Genomic DNA, 17,470 nt, shown 5'->3' with positions numbered 1-17,470 from the left:
CACAACAGAGACCACCAACATATTTTGTTTTATTTGGTGAGGTTAGCTACCTGAGATTTCACTACACTATTACTAGAGGTGAATGGAATTTAATTGTTGGTGCTCAAAGCATTTAAAAGATTTACTATTAAAAGCTCAACAGCTAAAACAGTGCCCTGACCACTCAGGATAATACAGTTACTGAGTGTTATCTATCTCCACTCTCTGGAATGTTTCTAACCTGTCCATTAGGTTCAAATGATAAAACTCTCCTCTATGTTTTAACATCATCCAGGCCTCCAAAGTCCTGAGAGAGGGCTGTGTGTATTTTCATATACATTAACTAGCCCACTGGTACCTCCTTGCACAATAGTTGGAAAGGAGGGAATGAGAGCGATAAGGGTAAGCAATAATGGAGACGAATAAGGAAGCATCCTGTTCACTATTTTTGCACAACTTCCTGTCACAGCCCACAGAATTTGAGAAATAATAGAACAGGGTGGAAACACTGACATACTGTATCTGTGTGTGACTGTGTAAGCACGCATGCATGTATATGCACACATGCGCAACTAGAAAAATTAAGCAGTAAGATTTAACAGTTGATAAAATGAGCGTGTAAACAATAACACCCAGGGGATCAGAGTAGTTTGAACACAAAATTCATATGTTGCTTCATATTTTCGTCACTTTCCCCTTCAGAATAGAGAAACACTGCTGAAAAGGGAAGCCATAACCCTCTGACTCTGCCATAAATTGCCAAAACTGCACAGAGGTGATTTTTTTATTTTAAGTAAAAGATACAAGAGTTAGCAAAGCATGGTAAACACAGTCTGGACTAGCTTGTTTATTCATTTCAACTGAACAGACTTTACACCTAGTGAAGGGTTTCAACAAACATATAGGCAGGTGAAACTGACAGAGGTAAATATTCAGTAGCTGCAAGAGACTTATGCAAAAACTTATGCGCATACACATTTGTTGGAAATACTTCTCCTAGTCAAAGAATGATATGCGCAGAAACAGAATGCTCCATTTCCTCTACAGCCTATCTTTATCACACTAAACACCACATGCATGGCAGCAAACACCTCTCTAAGCAAACACAGCCCAGAAGATATTATTTTTTGCACAAACATCCCACAAGTGACACCAAAATAGTCAGCTGCACCATCTGACACTGACAGTCAAGTGTATAAGTAAGCTGATGAATGGCATAACATCACCATTTGCATAGCAGGCTGAAAATAACATATCCTATCTGTTATCTTATTAAGTGACAATATGCCAGAAGCAGTAGCAAAAAAAAAAAAATCTTTAAGCATGCAGAATGCTGATACAAGGGGATGGGCTGAATAGACAGCATCACCAACTCTGTTCTCCATGAAATTACACACAGTGGCACGAATCAGACACGCAACATCTTTTACAAACTGCATGGCTTTAGACTGTTAGTCAGGAGAGCAACTACTTAAATAAAGTACAATAGTTACTAAGAGTGGGCAACATAGATGAAGTTTTCTAGTATTCACAGTATTTGCTATTTTACTAAGGGAGCAACTAATGATCATCTTTGTTATTGATTAATTTCCTGATGATTTCTTCCCTTAATTGATTAATTGTTAGTCTGTTGAATATCAAAAATAGTGAAAAATGTAAGAAAGGGGAGGTTTCAAAAACCTATTTTAAATTTGTTTGGACATCCAGCACAGCTAAAGTGACTCCTCAGGGGTCTGAGTAAGTCAATTAAAGTCAGTATTTGTAACAGTTTTGTTACTTCGAAAGTCCCTGTTCTTGTTTGCAGTGGTGAAAGGATAATCAATGTAAGTATGGAGACTTTGTTGCCTGAAGCAACATGCTAGGTTCCCCACCATTACATGGACCCACTGACTAACCATCTGTGAGATGTATTAAAAACTATAGAGCCATCAGGTACTTCTTGATTGTAATCAGAAGACACAGGCTCAATAAGTTGACTGTGAAGTCTAAGTCAGAGACAAAAAAACAGATCTAACAACAACAACCAGGTGCAGGTGGAATACCATGCTAAGTATAGTATTTCAGTGGTTTAGTGACTCTGTATTTCTTTGATGGCTTACTTCAACAATTTGGTAACTGGCACTTTTGTTACACAACTCAGCTCTCACAACCGGTGAGAAAAGGCAAAGCAGAGCAAACCAAACAGTCCTGAGCAGCCAACAGCCGTTCCTCAGTAAAAACAGAGCAAACAGAGGCCACTATGCACTTAAATCATCATGCTCACCCATGGAGGATTATTCTAACAAGTGTCTTTATTCCATCTAATTACTGATTTCTAAACAGGATATTAGTCTAACTTTAGAGTGACTGACAACTGCTGTAAGCTAGGTGTTTAAAATTGCTGCCTAAGATTCATTCTAAACCACCTAAGAAAGTATCTGCAGGTTAATCCATCATAGTTCTCCTAAATTAACAATTTAAAGGGTCATTCCAATGGAATCACAATGGCAGAACTGCTCCATGTGCATCAAACCTTCACTCATATTGCACTAGTGGCCAAATCTCAATTTTTCAAACCATCAATTTTGTCACACCAGAATTTTTAGCTGTGACAACTAATAAACAACCCCTGCCATTAAATCACGGACTTGACGTGAGACCGTAGGTTCAACATGCTTCAAAGTTTCAACCACAGAGAGTAGTTCTGCAGGGGTTCTGATTTGTATGATCCAACACCTATTTACCATTTAACTGTGTTTTTGTAGTCGACTCAGAAACTTAAGCTTTCCATACCCATCACACCACCTGTAACTTGGTATTATCCTTGACTGCAGCCGACTCATGCACATTTTCTGCCTCCCCTAATCAACTTATCTGCAATTCTCTTTTCCGACTTCTTTCCGACTCTTGCCCTCCCTCTGCCTACCCCAGTCCCTGCTCGCTGATGGCTCACTTGCTTTCCTTTGCTCAGCCTTGCTCTCTAAAATACTCCCGTCCACTCTGAGCCAAGAGGCCCCTGCCACTAGCAGTCCATTAACCACTCCAGTTTCATGCTGGCACTCAGTCATCCTATTCTTCAGCTCACAGTATGGTCTCTTACCCTGAAAGAGAGCAGGAAACTGTGTGTCTGTGTGTGCGTGTTTGTTGGCGGAACAGAAGAGACATATATATATAAAAAGAAAGAAGGTGAAAGGGACCTACTGTACACCAAAGCAAATTTTAAACTTCTTGACTTGACTCAGACTGCTTGAGTCAGACTCTGTGACCAAAGAGTCGTGATCTGACTGGCTTAACTCATGGCATTATCTCAAATTAAGCATTTGCTGAGGTGGTTCCCCCAGGAAATAGGTGCACAGCTGCACAAAGGCATATGCAGGCACAAGATTTCATGCTTGAAGGAAGGTGCACTTATCTTTGCTATTAATCAGACCTTTATTGATCAACACCAACATGTTTACCAGCGTTCAACACTTAAACCGGTACCAGCTGGCAACGACTTGGGCACTAACCCCAGATACAACACCACATACAAGTCAGACAGACACAGAGGACAACAGCTGCCCAATAGTATTACTGAGTGTTTTTGGTTGCTCTTGACTGGTTATGACTTATAGTGCTCAAGTGTATTGTTGTTTTCTGCCGGAGCTGCAACACAAATGCATTACTTTAGTTAAGATTTGGTACAAATAATCAATATGGCAATATATCGCAATATGTTCTTTATCAAGACACTAAAGCTGGAAGTCTTTGTGTACCTTACAATTTCATTCTGATTTGGGGTGCTACAATCCCACTGCAAAATGATTCTTGATGCATCCAAATGTTTTATTTACATTATACATACATTTTCCTATTGCAACACATATTCCACATTCACAATATCAAATGAAATCACTATGATTATCATTTATCTACGTGATAGCAGTAATCATACTGGTAGGTTAAGGTTGCATGCATGAGCAATCCAGCATATCAAACTCCGTAAATATTCAACAAGAGGGAGAAATACGTGCCGCTTAGACACTTGCTCAAGGGTTCTCTGTTTGGCATCAACTAGAACAGGCTGGTCTTCCAGTGCCAGGAAAAATGTAATGTGCATGTCAGTTGTAGTTTTAGAGCTGGAGGTTACATAAAAAAGGTTACGATTTACATACTTTATGATGATAATTATAATTTATCATTATTTTTATTAAAAATTTTATTTTTTTATTTAAAAAAATTATAATTTATTTAAAAAAAAAAAACATCTGAAAACTACTCAAACTCAACAAGATCTCCCAGAGCCAGAATCTGTGATCTACAAATTCACCATGTATCCCAAACAACTGTCCAAGGCAGTGATCCCTGGCTAATCCTCACTGCACCTGCCTGCTTGGTTCATCCAGCATGTTTATGTCAACAGCATTCATGGATGCAGATCCTCTCTGACTCTCTGGGCCTGAAGAGCACTGATAGTGCTTCAGAGTGCATAGCTAAAACGACGTGCTTTGCCTTCAAACAAAATACCTAGGTCATGCTCAGCTACAAATGTACCTGTAAGAACAGTAAATCATTTTAAGCATTCCTGTTAAACATAACTACAGTTCACATACGCTAAAAACCAACCAGTGAGAGACACGCAAACAGACTCACACGTATGCTCAGGCTTACAGACATTTACACAAAGCAGGGGAACATTACATCAGTCCAGCATGTTTTTGTGGGGTAGCGCTTTAGTAAACATTACAGAGGTTGATGCTGGGGTTAGGCAACATTTGCTGATCTGAATGATGATTGAGCAGAATATAGATACAGTTATTTTGGCTCAATAAAAGTACAAAAATTGAATCCTGTATGCAGCGAAGAGCCAGAGCATTTGTCTTAATGCCAAACCTAGCTGAATACAGTGGCATTATTCCAACAACAAACTGCATTAAAACAAACAAATAAAAAACATCCATCCAGTCTTGGATTAATCCAAAAACTATGACCGTGTCTAAGAAAATAGATGACGACTAAAACTGGATAACCCACCCACACTGCTTCATTCAGTCCCAGGAGACACAATGGATGATTCTGGCTTAGAATACAAAATACCAAGCTGAGTGGAGACCACATACACGTCACTAATTCATACATATAGCATCATGTTAGTATCACTGGTTTGTCTGAAAAGAGGCAAAGACAGAGATTGATGAAGTCATAGTTGACAGATGAAATCACACCAGAGATCAAGTACACCACAAGTAAATCTACACCTCTTTACCTCTGTGTAAACTCTGACTGTAGTCTAATAAAAAAAAAAATCTGCCAGAATAGGTTCAAATTTCAGAGTCAATGGTGTACTGAAGTCAAAGACATACCTCATTCTAAGATCTAGTTACACAGAGACATACACTCACAATTTCAGGCAGACTCTTACTCAAGCACAGGCTCAGGTATGCTGTCTTATCTAAGGACATTGAACAATTGGTTTCTGACAATGACTCATGTTTACTTGAACTCCCTACCTAAACATGTGTGTGTATTAACAGTACTGTAATATTATACCATTCACCACAACACTTCCTTTATTTTCGACTATTTTTCTGTCTAGTCTTTGCAACAGAAATTTCTTTTCAAAGGCTGAAAAAGCATACATTTACAGGACAGGTTTGCACTGCACCACTGACTGTTGCTAGTGTAGACTGACTGCACGAACGTGCCAGTTCTCGTTATTAAAACCATGCCTTTAACAAAGACCAACTACAACCTCCTATGCCCACTGCCTGGCATAGGTGTTATTGGGCTAATGCCCAGTTGATACTGTTTACATGAAAAAGCCTGAACAAACTGTTCTGAATGTACTGTGTTGCAAGAAACGTTTTGTGTTCATTCCTGTCAGCAGTTCAAAAAAACACCTTGCAATGTGAAATGGCTTCTGAGCAGGACCAATAAAGAGCCTGAAAACACTCTGCAAGTAAGTGTGCATGAATGTGTGTTCATGCGTATGTGGGGGAGCGGTTTACTCAATGAACAGATGTGTTTTCTGAGCATCCTCTATGGTTACTGTTAGTCTGTGCGTACAATATCAGCTTTCACCCGCTGCTGGACCTGGCCATGGAGTTAAGTTACACAACAGTTTGCTCTGGCTGACAGACGTCAGTACTAGTGACGCCCACTGCTCCGCTCCCATCAAGACACCACATTGAATCACACATGCTGACACAGCCAGGCAGACACCACATGTTGTCACTGTGATTAAGTCACTAGGAGAAAATTCGAGGTGCCAATGCCACACCTTATCACAGAAAGTTTGTTCATTAATTTAACATAATTCTATTTTTATTTGACAATCAAAATACACATTCCTCAGAAAGAAGGGTATAATGGAATGACTTCATATAAGCTGTTAGACAAATGCCTATTGTCTTAATAGCTTTTCAAATTTTGTTAAAAATAATAAAACCTCTAAATCATATGATGACTTGCTGCAAATTGTCGGGACCGCACAACTCCAGGGTTGCTGCAGACTGCGAGTCTTGGAAGTTGGAGGGCCAGCTACTTCCTAACATACTGACACTTACTTTGACCTAAATCGTGAATCCGACAGGGTTAACATTTGAAGCTCTATCTACAGCTGGTGCACAGCTTTTGGGGGTGTAAATAATTACAGGTACGGTAGCAGTTTGTTCCTTCGTAGCTTCACTTGAAACATGAGAGGAAGTAAATGAAACCATCTGTTGTGTTAGGTGCAAAACTTTTGAGCCTACGTTCCCAAACAGATCAGATAAGTGCAGCTAGTTGAACCTCTGGGATACTCACAAATTTCTTTTTCCCATCTCCATCCTCATAGTTCTTCTTTAATTTTTTTTCCTTCTTGGGACCTGCAGCTGAGGCGGAGTTGCCCGTGTGTGGATCCATAATTGAAAATTAATCCGTTTCCTTGAATTGTGTGTCAAAAGAAACCCGTGTGGCGGTAATCTCCCCGCTCTGAACACAAAGAAAATGCTTCCTCCGTCGGTGTTTTTTTTTACTTGCGAAAAAAGCCAACTGTAAATTCCCTTGGGCCTAGGCTACTTCCCTGGCTAACTAGCCACAATTAGCACAGTGCTGCTAACGATTTGGTAGAAAGCCAAGTACACCGAACGAAGCTCTCGCTAAGCCGCCTGTCTGTATCACTGAAGGAGGGAAATTCAAAGCACCGCCCCGACCGTCGGGACGAAAAGTATGAAAACAACCTGTTGCAACTATAAAATACAAATGAGGACGTTACTCTACCAGTATATACGTATAACACAAACCGAAGCCTTAACAATGTGAATTTTAGGTCTCAAAAGTATGCGGCAATAAAAGCGCTAACGTTAACTTTAGCTAGGCTAGCTTGTCTGCTATAGTAGGTAAAGTCTCCGTAGGCAAGAGAAAAAAAAGAAAAAAAAAACTCCGCTCTTCCCACATTCAGGAGTTGCTTCGGTGACTATAACACAAGCGGCGAGTCGGCGTTATGGATGACTTGGGACGACAATGTCTCCCAAATTAGTTTCCATGACTGCTACAAGTTTGGTTAACTTTTTAACCCCTGACTGACAGCGGGGAAGCGACTACGTCTTTAGCGGTAGAGCAGTCTTCCTGTTCCTCTGACAGTCCGTTCAGAGCTGGTAGGGGAGGAGCGTGAGCTATGCAACTTCACCTGAGAGGATTTTAACCGTTTGCCCCAGCCTGGGGTCCAGGGAGCACCAGAGCAATATGAAGGAACTGCTGACTGATGCTACAGAAATCTTCAAAATGCCAGAAAGTTTTAGAGCAACAAAGACTCCCATTGTAAGTTGCTGTTTCAAGACTTGTGCTTAGAACAAGCCAGGGAAGGATGTAGGCTAACGATGAATTCGGTGATAATTGTATCGCAATCTAAAATCTAAAATCCAGAGGAAGAGATGAAAGGGAAAATAAGTCTAAAATCGTCACAGACCTTAAATTGAAATGTCAATACAGCAGTGTATTGTAGTAGAATAACACACCACTAGCAGGCAGCACAGGCCAATTGCTGATAGTGATAGTAATTGGCCTGGAGTCTCACAGTGGTAGTCTCGTAGTGGGCTCTCCGGCATTTGTATGATGATACTGTGGAGTTAACAAGTTACACAGCTTCTGTCACAGAATGCTGTTTGATCGCAACAGGAGTCCCTGCAAACTCGAGTTTAACCAGTTGTTCATACTGGAAATTACCTAAGTAGTTTCACAGTTCAAGGGAGATAGGCTGTCCAGGTGCAATTTCAGCAATAGCCTATTAATTTTTGCTATCAAAAAAGCTCTAAAAGAGAAAATGAGTAGAGTGTCATTAAAGACAACTCTAGTGTAATCTCTCCTGCCTTTGCCACTGTTTATCTCACTGTAATATAACCATATTACAAAGGTTTCATTGTGTGACACAAATTTCAGTGTCCTTGACTCTTATTTTTAGATGTAAGATTGACCAGAAAACCTCTAATCAGACATCTAAGGTTGAACATTCCAAGGTGTTATGCAAGTAATTCATCTTATCTCATATACTGGGAAAGGAATTTGGCCAATGGAGCCGGGATCTTTACCGTGCAAGTTTTACAATGATTATTAATAAAATGTAGGTCATCATTAGTAACTTTCCCTTCCTTATTGAGCAAACAATACCAGTGATACTGCTTCATTTGTCTCTATTTTGTGCAGGTGTTTTTTGTATTTTGTAAAGGTGATGTTTTAACATGTGGTTTGGGCACTTTTAACTGTTCTGTAATTATACTGTGTAAACAAATAATCAGAGTTGGGGCGCCACCGAGCGGTTAAAGTATGAACGACAGGCGCTGCAGCGTCACCAGAGTTCATACAGCATGTCAAGCAAAGTTAATGGACCAATAGGAAGCAATTGTGGTCTATTAGATTGTTACAGTGTTTATATTTATATTGTTCTCTAAAAGGATTTCTTTACATTCACAAACGTAATTGGCACTGGGTGGCAATTAAAGTTGTGGAAAAGAATATTAAAATATACAAAGCAAGTGCAGCAAATTACTGAATCAATCAATAGCCCATCCTTCTGAATGTGCTGAATAATCAACCCACCTCTTAACAGAATAACTTCCAAATAATAACATTCTGTTAGTCAGTCATTACAAGTCCAACACTCCGGGCCAATGTGTCCTTCTTTCTCCCCGCTACAATGTCTTATTTCAGTGCTTCTCAAATCCAGAAAATATTTCGATTGTGCACCATAGACGACAATATTCGCTTCGTTTAGCTCAGCGGAATTTCACATTTCAGGTGAAGCAATCACTCAATGAATGTTCATAGGGATTCTCTGAGTCCAGTTCCTCTGGCTTGATCATTTCGAGATATAATGTCCAATACTTGAAAAGCAGTGTTTGTCTTACCTCTGAGACATACACAAACCCTTGTGCACATATTGCGCGCGCACACACACACAGGCATGGGATTAAAGAGATAGGCTCATCTATCTGTCTTGGTATGTGAGAGATGTTTTCCAACAACAAGAATGCAGAGGATTTGTGCATGACCGGTGGCACTGAAACTGACAACGGTTTGGTTTATCACAAAGGAGTCGTCATATACTCCAGCCTCAAGTCTTCATTCTCTGGGATATTGGAGCGATAAATTGTGGGGGAGAGGTTAATTAAAAGTGAAAGTGCAAAGTGATAAGGCTGGCAGCCTGATGGCACTCATATAAACGCCTCTACGGACTTCCTAAATGATTAACAGTTGGCCCTCCACATCAGCAGCTGCAGCATCCTCTTCAGCATCGCCACTCATATACATGTGCATAGACAAAAAGACTGCCACTTCAAAGTACATTAGATACCTTTATGTGACGATATAGGCCTGCAGTCTGTCATTTAATCACCATTTTACAATTGACAAAAGGGTGGAAATTGTGTGTTGATTGCATCATTTCACAAGACAAGACAGTTAATTTACAGTCATACAAAATATTTTATATACAAGCCAGTGTGAAATACCGTGAACTTGGACCCAAACTGCAGGCAGCAGGTCAAATTTATAAGCAACTAGATGAATGAGTACAAGCCTGGGAGTCTACTGTATGGGTATAAACTATTTGTTTATAAACAAGTGCTAATTGGGGATGATGGATTGTTTCACAGTCCGTTCATTAACTACCAGAAAATATAAGAGTCACTAATTTAATCAGGAGTTAAATTGTTATCCTTCCACCTGCAGCAGGCCCATACACTCAACTTGTGAGATGCCCCCCGTGTTCTGAAAGGCTATCTTTTGGGGATGGGGCTGTGGGCCTTGAAGTGAAACATGTGGGCAACATTTGGCACAATTGAGCCGCTGACTAATTATTGTAGGTCTTGATTGGGATTCCAGGTTTTTTTTTCAGACCATCCAATGGCTCCACGACAACTAATAAGGGCAACTACTTCATGTGTCCAGTACGTGCAGAAGCAGTTCAGGGCTGACCAGTTAGTCCTTAAATCACCCCCCCTCCAAAGAAGTCTCACTACAGACTCAGAGTCCCAGAGGTTTGTCCTGGCGGTCTGCCTTACTTGTAGGAGGTCCGGGCCTCTCTCAGCGACCTGTCATATGGCATGGAGGCGAAGAAAGAGTTCCGGAGCTGGCAGTTGATGAAGAACACAATGAGCAGCACCAACAGGAAGAGCAGTAGGCACATGACTATGTAGGTGATCAGGTCCGGTTTGTGGAGCTCGCCCTCCCGGAGCCCTCCTCCCCCTCGCCCCGTGGTGGGTCTCAGAAGAGCGGCCACGCTCACCGAGCCGCCGTGGGAGGTGTTCAGGGAGGAGGGGGCGTGCGTGGAGGACTGGGCCATGAGCACCAGGTCGAAGTCTGGGGTGTCGGTGGAGTTGAGGAGGATCTGCCTCAGCATGGCGCCCTGCGGTCTCACCGGCTGCGTCGGCGGGCTGCGGCATGAAAAGACACGGAGAAGGTTATGTAGCCCACTGACCCCTGTGTTTGTTCAGGAATATTAAAAATCCAGTGATGCCATTGCAAGCAAAATACCTTAGTGTCTGACAAGGTCACTGACAAACTCCATCCAGTGACACAGATCTTCTACAGTGTTTGTACAAAACCAGTCATGATGAAAACACCATAAAGTAGGCTGGAGTCACTGTGAAGTACAAACTAGCCCAGAGATTCCCTGAAATGCCATAAGACCTTGTGATTTTGCTGTTTGCGGAACCCCGCAGCAACGTTAAGCGAACCACGGCGCATGGTTTAGTTGAGGGAATTACTTACTTTGGTGTGAGCTGCCAAGAGTTCCGCAGGTGAGCTGGAAAAGGCAAAATCCCGGCTCCGCATTCCTCAGCGTCCCCGGCTCTGCCCGCTCCAGCCCCGCTGAGGACGCGCTGTGGAGCAGCGGCGGGTCGCTGGCTTCAAATCTGCGCAAACAGACCATATGTCGCTGAGTGGGATTAAACCGTCAAACTTGCCAAATGCATGTGTCAGCGCAGATCAGGGTCCCAGTAAAGAAATACATTACCAGTTTCCACTTGTTGGTGTTTATATCTGAATCGTCCAGGTAAACTGAACAAACTGCGTTATACAGTAGGCTACTGTGGCGACGTCCCAATGACTCTGGGGTCTGTCGGAGGAGGTGAAGTTCAACTGCATCGCTGGTGCGCACACATGTCCTCTTGTGTGTCGTGGTGCGCGGTGCAACGAGATCGCCTTTGCTTATGCACACGGGGCGCAGAGGAAGGGCACGCCGGATCCCCTGGATGTCCAACCCTTTGCCTCTTCTTTTATCCAGTAATGCGCCGGTACGTGTTTTATAGAAGCTATAGATGGTCTGCCCTGGCGGGATTATCGATCCATTGTGACTAAAATCAGACGAAAGGAGAGATTAATGCAGGACAAAACGCAGCAGCACACACAGGTCGTGAACAGCCTCCCGTCTTCGCCCTGGGTTGCGTGTGTATGACAGAGCGACAGAGAGAGAGAATTGCAGACCGGGAGTGGGAAAGGAGGGTGCCGGAGACACGTCACCGGACACTAATGTGTGTTACTGTAAAGAGAGTAACACGAGAGAAAGTTCTATCTCTCTATCTACAATGTCCCCCTCATATTATTTCCAAAGCGATGGGAGAAAGTTGAGTCAGAGCTATATCTGGGCCAGCATGGGGAATGTCTCACACTGGGGTGATGAGAGAACAGGAAAGGGTGTGAGATTGGCGAGTGTGTGTAAGAACTCATATGGGTGATTAAATTTTAGAAAAGGTCTACCAAGTAGTCTATTGTCTGAGTCTTAGTGCCTGACTCATCCAAGGCGGTGGATATCATCCTACTACTCTCTCTCCATTTAATTCAGGTAAGACTTTTGATTGAAAAGCAACAAAACTGCTCTTGCATCTCTTTTGTGTAAGCCAGATCTGTGTGTTTGGAACATGAACGTGTTTGCTCTCTGTGAAATAGGTTTGGCATTTGGTGCTAGACACTGAAAAGAAGGTGCTAAAGATGGAGATTGGAGGCCACTTTGCTCTTACATGATGCTTCGAACATGAGCATGCATACAAAGGGGCCAGACAGTAAAAGCTCTGCCGACCTGTTTCATATTCATCTGCACCTGTTCTGTCACATCAGAATGGCTGGCAGGCATGGAGAGCAAGGACAGAGGGGACACACATACACACACACATACACACACACACACACACACACACACACACACACACACACACACACACACACACACACACATTACAGTATAAATACTGTAAACCACTCCCAAACTGGAAAACGACTTTGATGGCACACACACATATACACAAACAGACAATAAAAAGTTTGAGGCAAACTGGTCTATATATAACAGATAAATACCTAGCGGTGTCCTGGTGTCCCACATCAACTTTGTATTCAACAATAAAGAGGATTACAGCAGCCCAGAGTATGATGGAATGTTCATGTCACATGGGAAATCTGAATACAGCCCAAAGCCCTGTTTACATACATGGAGGGACAGAAATAATTGTGAAAGCTAATGAGATTACTGTTTATTATTGCTTTTTGGATGTGGCACTCGTTCCCTGCTTTGCTATGGGCTTGCTGCTATCCTCATCCCCATCGTACATTTGCGAGCGCACACGCACAAACACACACACACATTCACACGGGCTTGACAGGCACAAAGGCAAACTCAAAGACACACAAAGGCAATCTGACCCATTTTGCCAAAAACTGTGAGTGCCAGGCAATGCGGTTCAGTTGAAAGGGGGGAAAAGAAAGGGAGAGAGAGGAGGGTTGTGATATACCATCACATACATATTGATTGATGCCTTGCTCTGTGACTATTTGTTATCAGGTGTTGCTCATTAGCTGTAACCCGTGACAGTGGAATTTTGATTAGGAGTGGTGAATTGTAATTCTCTGCCACTGTAGACTTAATTAAGGGTCTCAGCCAGTTTGAGCACTCCCCGACCACCTCGACTCTGCCAGGCATCACACGAAACAATGACCTCTCTCCTATGAGTTTGTTAACGCATCATACATGCATACACAAATAAAGACACAACATAGACTGTCTACATCTCTGGCTGTTTACTCTTTCACCTTTCACATCCTACTCTTTGAGTTGTCTTTGCCTTTCTAATTTACTCAAGTCTCCTTTACATTTCTCTGTTGTGTGGTCTGTTTCTCTCACTTCTCTTCGAGTCTTTTTCTTCCCTCCGTCTCTCTCTCACACACTTCTCTCCAAGTTTTTCTGTTTCTTAATCCTTTTAATCCATAAAAAAAGGGGGGGTGGGCAATTCATCCATGAAGTACTGAGAGCTCAAAATGAAGATAAACAAGAAAGCTAAAAGTTTTGTGATTTCTTTTTCTGGGTGTAATAATGTTGTTTTACAAGATGAAAATAAAATACGGAGAAGTGCTTAAAAGAAGCTTAATTTTCCTACTGATGAAACATTACCAAACCAAATGGCAGGCTATGCGAGTCAAAAGGGATTATGTATGTGTAGCCTACACACACCAGCCACATCACTCTCTCTTTCTCTCATTTACATGCACACACACAAACACACTGATAAAACACACACTCCTCTGCACTGTCAGCTAACTGGAGAGTTGGGTCTGCTCGGGGGGGGGGGGTTATTTTATTACACTTGTTTTTAATTTTTTTCAGGAGGGAAAGGATCGACATTTAGAAAATCTTCCCTCAAAGCTTTCTGCCACTGTTGTACATCAGTCAGTTACCTCATATTATGCCATGTCAAGTTGGGGTGAAGTGAAGAGCACTAACAAAAGCGGTGGTACTCAGAGCAGTGCTTTCCTGAGCTTGCTAATTTCTTTGAGACGAAATTGCTTGAGTCTACTGAGTTTTGCTTATTTTTGTTTCATGTAAAAGTAATATTGTTTTGTTGCTTTCCTCAGCACGAGCTACTCAGTGCAGTGGAGTCATTCGCTGCACAAGCGGTAATTCAACAGCCACCAGAATATACTGTTCAGAGATTCTATCCATTTCTGCTTTTCACAGCTTCGCTAGGGGGCTGTTTCTCATATATATAATAAAACCATCTCATTTTGTCTACTCGGACATACACACACACACACACACACACACATAGCATCAGATAACAGTGATATGCCCAGACAAACTCTCTAGACTAAAGCACACAAAAGACAGAGAGAGACAGATTATGAGAACATTAATGTTCACACTCCTGCATGCGCACGTACGAGCACACACACAGGACTCATCTGACATGTATAAACCACAAGCAGCCGTACACACAAACACACCACTACACACTTATATAAACATAGAGAGACAGACACAGCGAGAGAGGGAACACATGCAGTCACACAATGCAGACAATATGATCACTAATGGCTACACAAGCAGCTAGGACTCCTTTATCTCTTATGTCAATACAGTTCCATTTTCTGTCTGATCGATTTCCAACAAAAATCTTAAACAAACAAAAAATGTGGCACACAAATGTCTCCCCTCTCTCATTTGCTGTAATTGCGTTAATTTTCTTCTAACTGTCTTTATATTTTTCCATCTCCTCTTTAACCTCTGTGGAAACATCAGCGGTTAAAATAGGATTTCTCCCTGCCAGTGCATCAAACGCCCCCATTGGCAGAAATCAGACGCTCTACAATTATTCACTTGATTATCTCGCCAGAGCGCCAAATGCTACTTCTCATCTCATGGAGGAATAAAAGGAGAGGCATTTACTTTCTGCACAGTAAAAATGATAAATGGATAGTCAAAATGAGTGGAAGCTGGAAGCTTTAACCTCTAAAAAACACACACAAAACAGGGCTACAACTACATTTTAAATTATTGTGTAAATATGCACATTGCATTCATTCAAAAGACCTTTTGTGAGGCCAAACTATATCTGAACCTTATGATATACCGTATGCTGTCAAAGAAAAATGAAGAGGAAAATAAAAACAAACAATTTAACAAAGTCACAGTGAAAGTCAAATTTGCTAATATATATTTTGTTTTTTGGGTTTTTTTGCAGTGTAGGCTTAAATATGTATTGTATTTTACTATGTATATAGTGTAGTCCCACATCTCAGTGCAGGTCAAGTGGCCTCTCAGCTCTATGACAAACAAAGCAGACTCAGCCAGTTTAGGCCACCAGCGTATTTCAGAGTGGGTCTTGAGAACAGTAAACAGACAACAAGAGAGGAGCAGAGATGCTGAGGCTCAGCTAGTTTCTCTGTTTCTTTCCTTCATCATCTGCATTTCAAATGAGAACAATTTTGAAGAGGTTGTGTTCAGGATCAGTGAAGGAGGTTTTGGGAGGGAAGGGAGGGAGAGCCCCAGGTGAATGGGTGCTTGTCTGATGGTGGGGAGGATCCCCGGTCCAGTAGTCATGCAACAGAGCAGAGACTCACCCCAGAAGCCCCAGATACTCAAAACAGAAAGAAATGGATGGAAAGAGAAGAAAGAGGGAGGGCAGGAGGAGGTATGTAGGATATGAAAAGGAGAGTAGGGGGGGACTAAACAGATCAAGAGGGAAATAAAAGAACCAGTTTTCACTATAAGACATAATCTGTGATCCCACCAGGAGAGTGTGTGTGTGTGTGTGTGTGTAGTGTGAAGTTCTGCTGTCTGTAGGCTGAGTCTGGATGAGGACAGGACAGGGAGACAGAGAAAACAGACAGAAACAGCTAATTACTCAACACACATCCTGCTTCTTGTGTCACTGGGGTCATTGGTGTGATTCAGACAACACTAGTGAGAGAGAGAGGAAGAGCCAAACAGATGTGTAAAACATGGAAAGAAAAGAGATGAAAACAGAGTAGACAGAGACAAACAGAAAGTGACAGAGAATAAAAGAGAGGCTGAGACAGACCAAAACAAACAGCAGATTTAAAAAAGGTGGAGAACAAAAAGAAAATAGGAGGGGGAGAGAGTGAGCGGAGTTGAAGGTAAAACCCAAGACAGAGCAGAATGAAGGGAAAGAAAGGCACAGTGAGTCAGAAGATGGATGGTGGTCTAACGGCTATGGCTAGCCCATAAAAGGGAAACTATGTTGTAGGTACATAAATATACTGAGGGGAAATGTTGCTGTATATTACGAGCAGCAGTACTGGGACTGTTATAAACATAACTTCCTCTCTATGTCTTACTCAGTCTCTTTTCATACTCACACATAGCCCTTACAGAGAGTGAATGGGAGAATGTTTGCTATCCAGGAAATGTTGTTGCAGTTTCTGTAAAGCATTCCACAATCCATTATTAACTTTTGTCAGTGATACCCAGATAAAGATTCAAAAGCGTATATGATAGGAGCACACTAAGGATGACAACGCGGATAGTACTGTAGCAATGGGTCAAACGCCCCTAAATTGACAATGATGATATACTGAGTCATGTAATGAAAAAGAATATGCCTGCTGTGATTCTCTGCACTCGTAGAAATAGGGTGGGTTTTGGAGGAGGATTTTTACTGCCCACTTTTGACTCCCGCAGAGAATTAGCTGAATGTGCATCCTCTTTGTTTTCACATTTTCAGTTTTCTTTCATACTCAGAGGTTGCTGTCATACAAAATATCCAGCTATATGGTGTGATTAACAATTTGAAATGTACTTTTAAAGGAAATGATCCTGTGTTCCTGGAATATTGTTGAATATTTGTTACATTAGTAGTGATAGTGTTAAAATGCTGCCTCATCTATATTTAGGACATCGGGATCAATAGCTCTCAGTGGGAGTTAATAAGATAGAAACCATGGCTCTTGCTAACCGGTAACTTTTCCTTTTTCATTGCAAACCTTTAAAAAGGAGTAACTGATTTCCGATTATTGATTGTGTGCCAGACGCATCGACCTTAACTTAGCGGGAAAGAGTGTCACATGTTGGGAGAATTCAGAAGCAGAATAAACTCTAAATCCTAAATCCCAATAAGGGAACACATCCTACTGGAGGTTTATGAGGAGAAATTTCCTCACATGGTCAGGGCAAGAGTTAGGGTGATTTGGCCCAAATCAGGCAGGCGTATTCACAAAAGAATTCAGATAAGTTTAATTGGCCCTAGGATTAGGTTAAACAGCAGTTCAG

General features: G+C 41.8%; 2 protein-coding genes across 3 annotated transcripts in view; both read right to left on the bottom strand.

Moving 5' to 3' along the window:
- Window positions 1-7,594, bottom strand: part of LOC120785061 (protein diaphanous homolog 1) — a 92,667-nt gene extending 85,073 nt beyond the window's left edge. For both annotated transcript variants that reach the window (XM_040119379.1, XM_040119380.1), the window contains exon 1: window positions 6,742-7,594. In XM_040119379.1, coding sequence (XP_039975313.1) covers window positions 6,742-6,840 — 99 coding nt within the window. In that variant the 5' untranslated portion in view covers window positions 6,841-7,594. The remainder of the gene's footprint in view (window positions 1-6,741) is intronic.
- A 1,329-nt stretch (window positions 7,595-8,923) lies between these two features.
- Window positions 8,924-11,848, bottom strand: LOC120785477 (small integral membrane protein 32-like). Its single transcript, XM_040120230.1, has 3 exons — window positions 11,429-11,848; window positions 11,185-11,327; window positions 8,924-10,847 (listed from the first exon to the last, which is right to left on the bottom strand). Exon 3 carries the CDS (start codon window positions 10,811-10,813, stop codon window positions 10,472-10,474), a length of 342 nt encoding a protein of 113 aa, XP_039976164.1. The 5' UTR covers window positions 10,814-10,847; window positions 11,185-11,327; window positions 11,429-11,848; the 3' UTR covers window positions 8,924-10,471.
- Window positions 11,849-17,470: the final 5,622 nt, after the last annotated feature.

The sequence above is a fragment of the Xiphias gladius genome, chromosome 23, assembly GCF_016859285.1.
Source record: "Xiphias gladius isolate SHS-SW01 ecotype Sanya breed wild chromosome 23, ASM1685928v1, whole genome shotgun sequence".
NCBI classification, from domain to species: domain Eukaryota; kingdom Metazoa; phylum Chordata; class Actinopteri; order Istiophoriformes; family Xiphiidae; genus Xiphias; species Xiphias gladius.
Note: the sequence above shows the minus strand (reverse complement) of the source record. Positions and strands in the feature narration are given on the sequence as shown.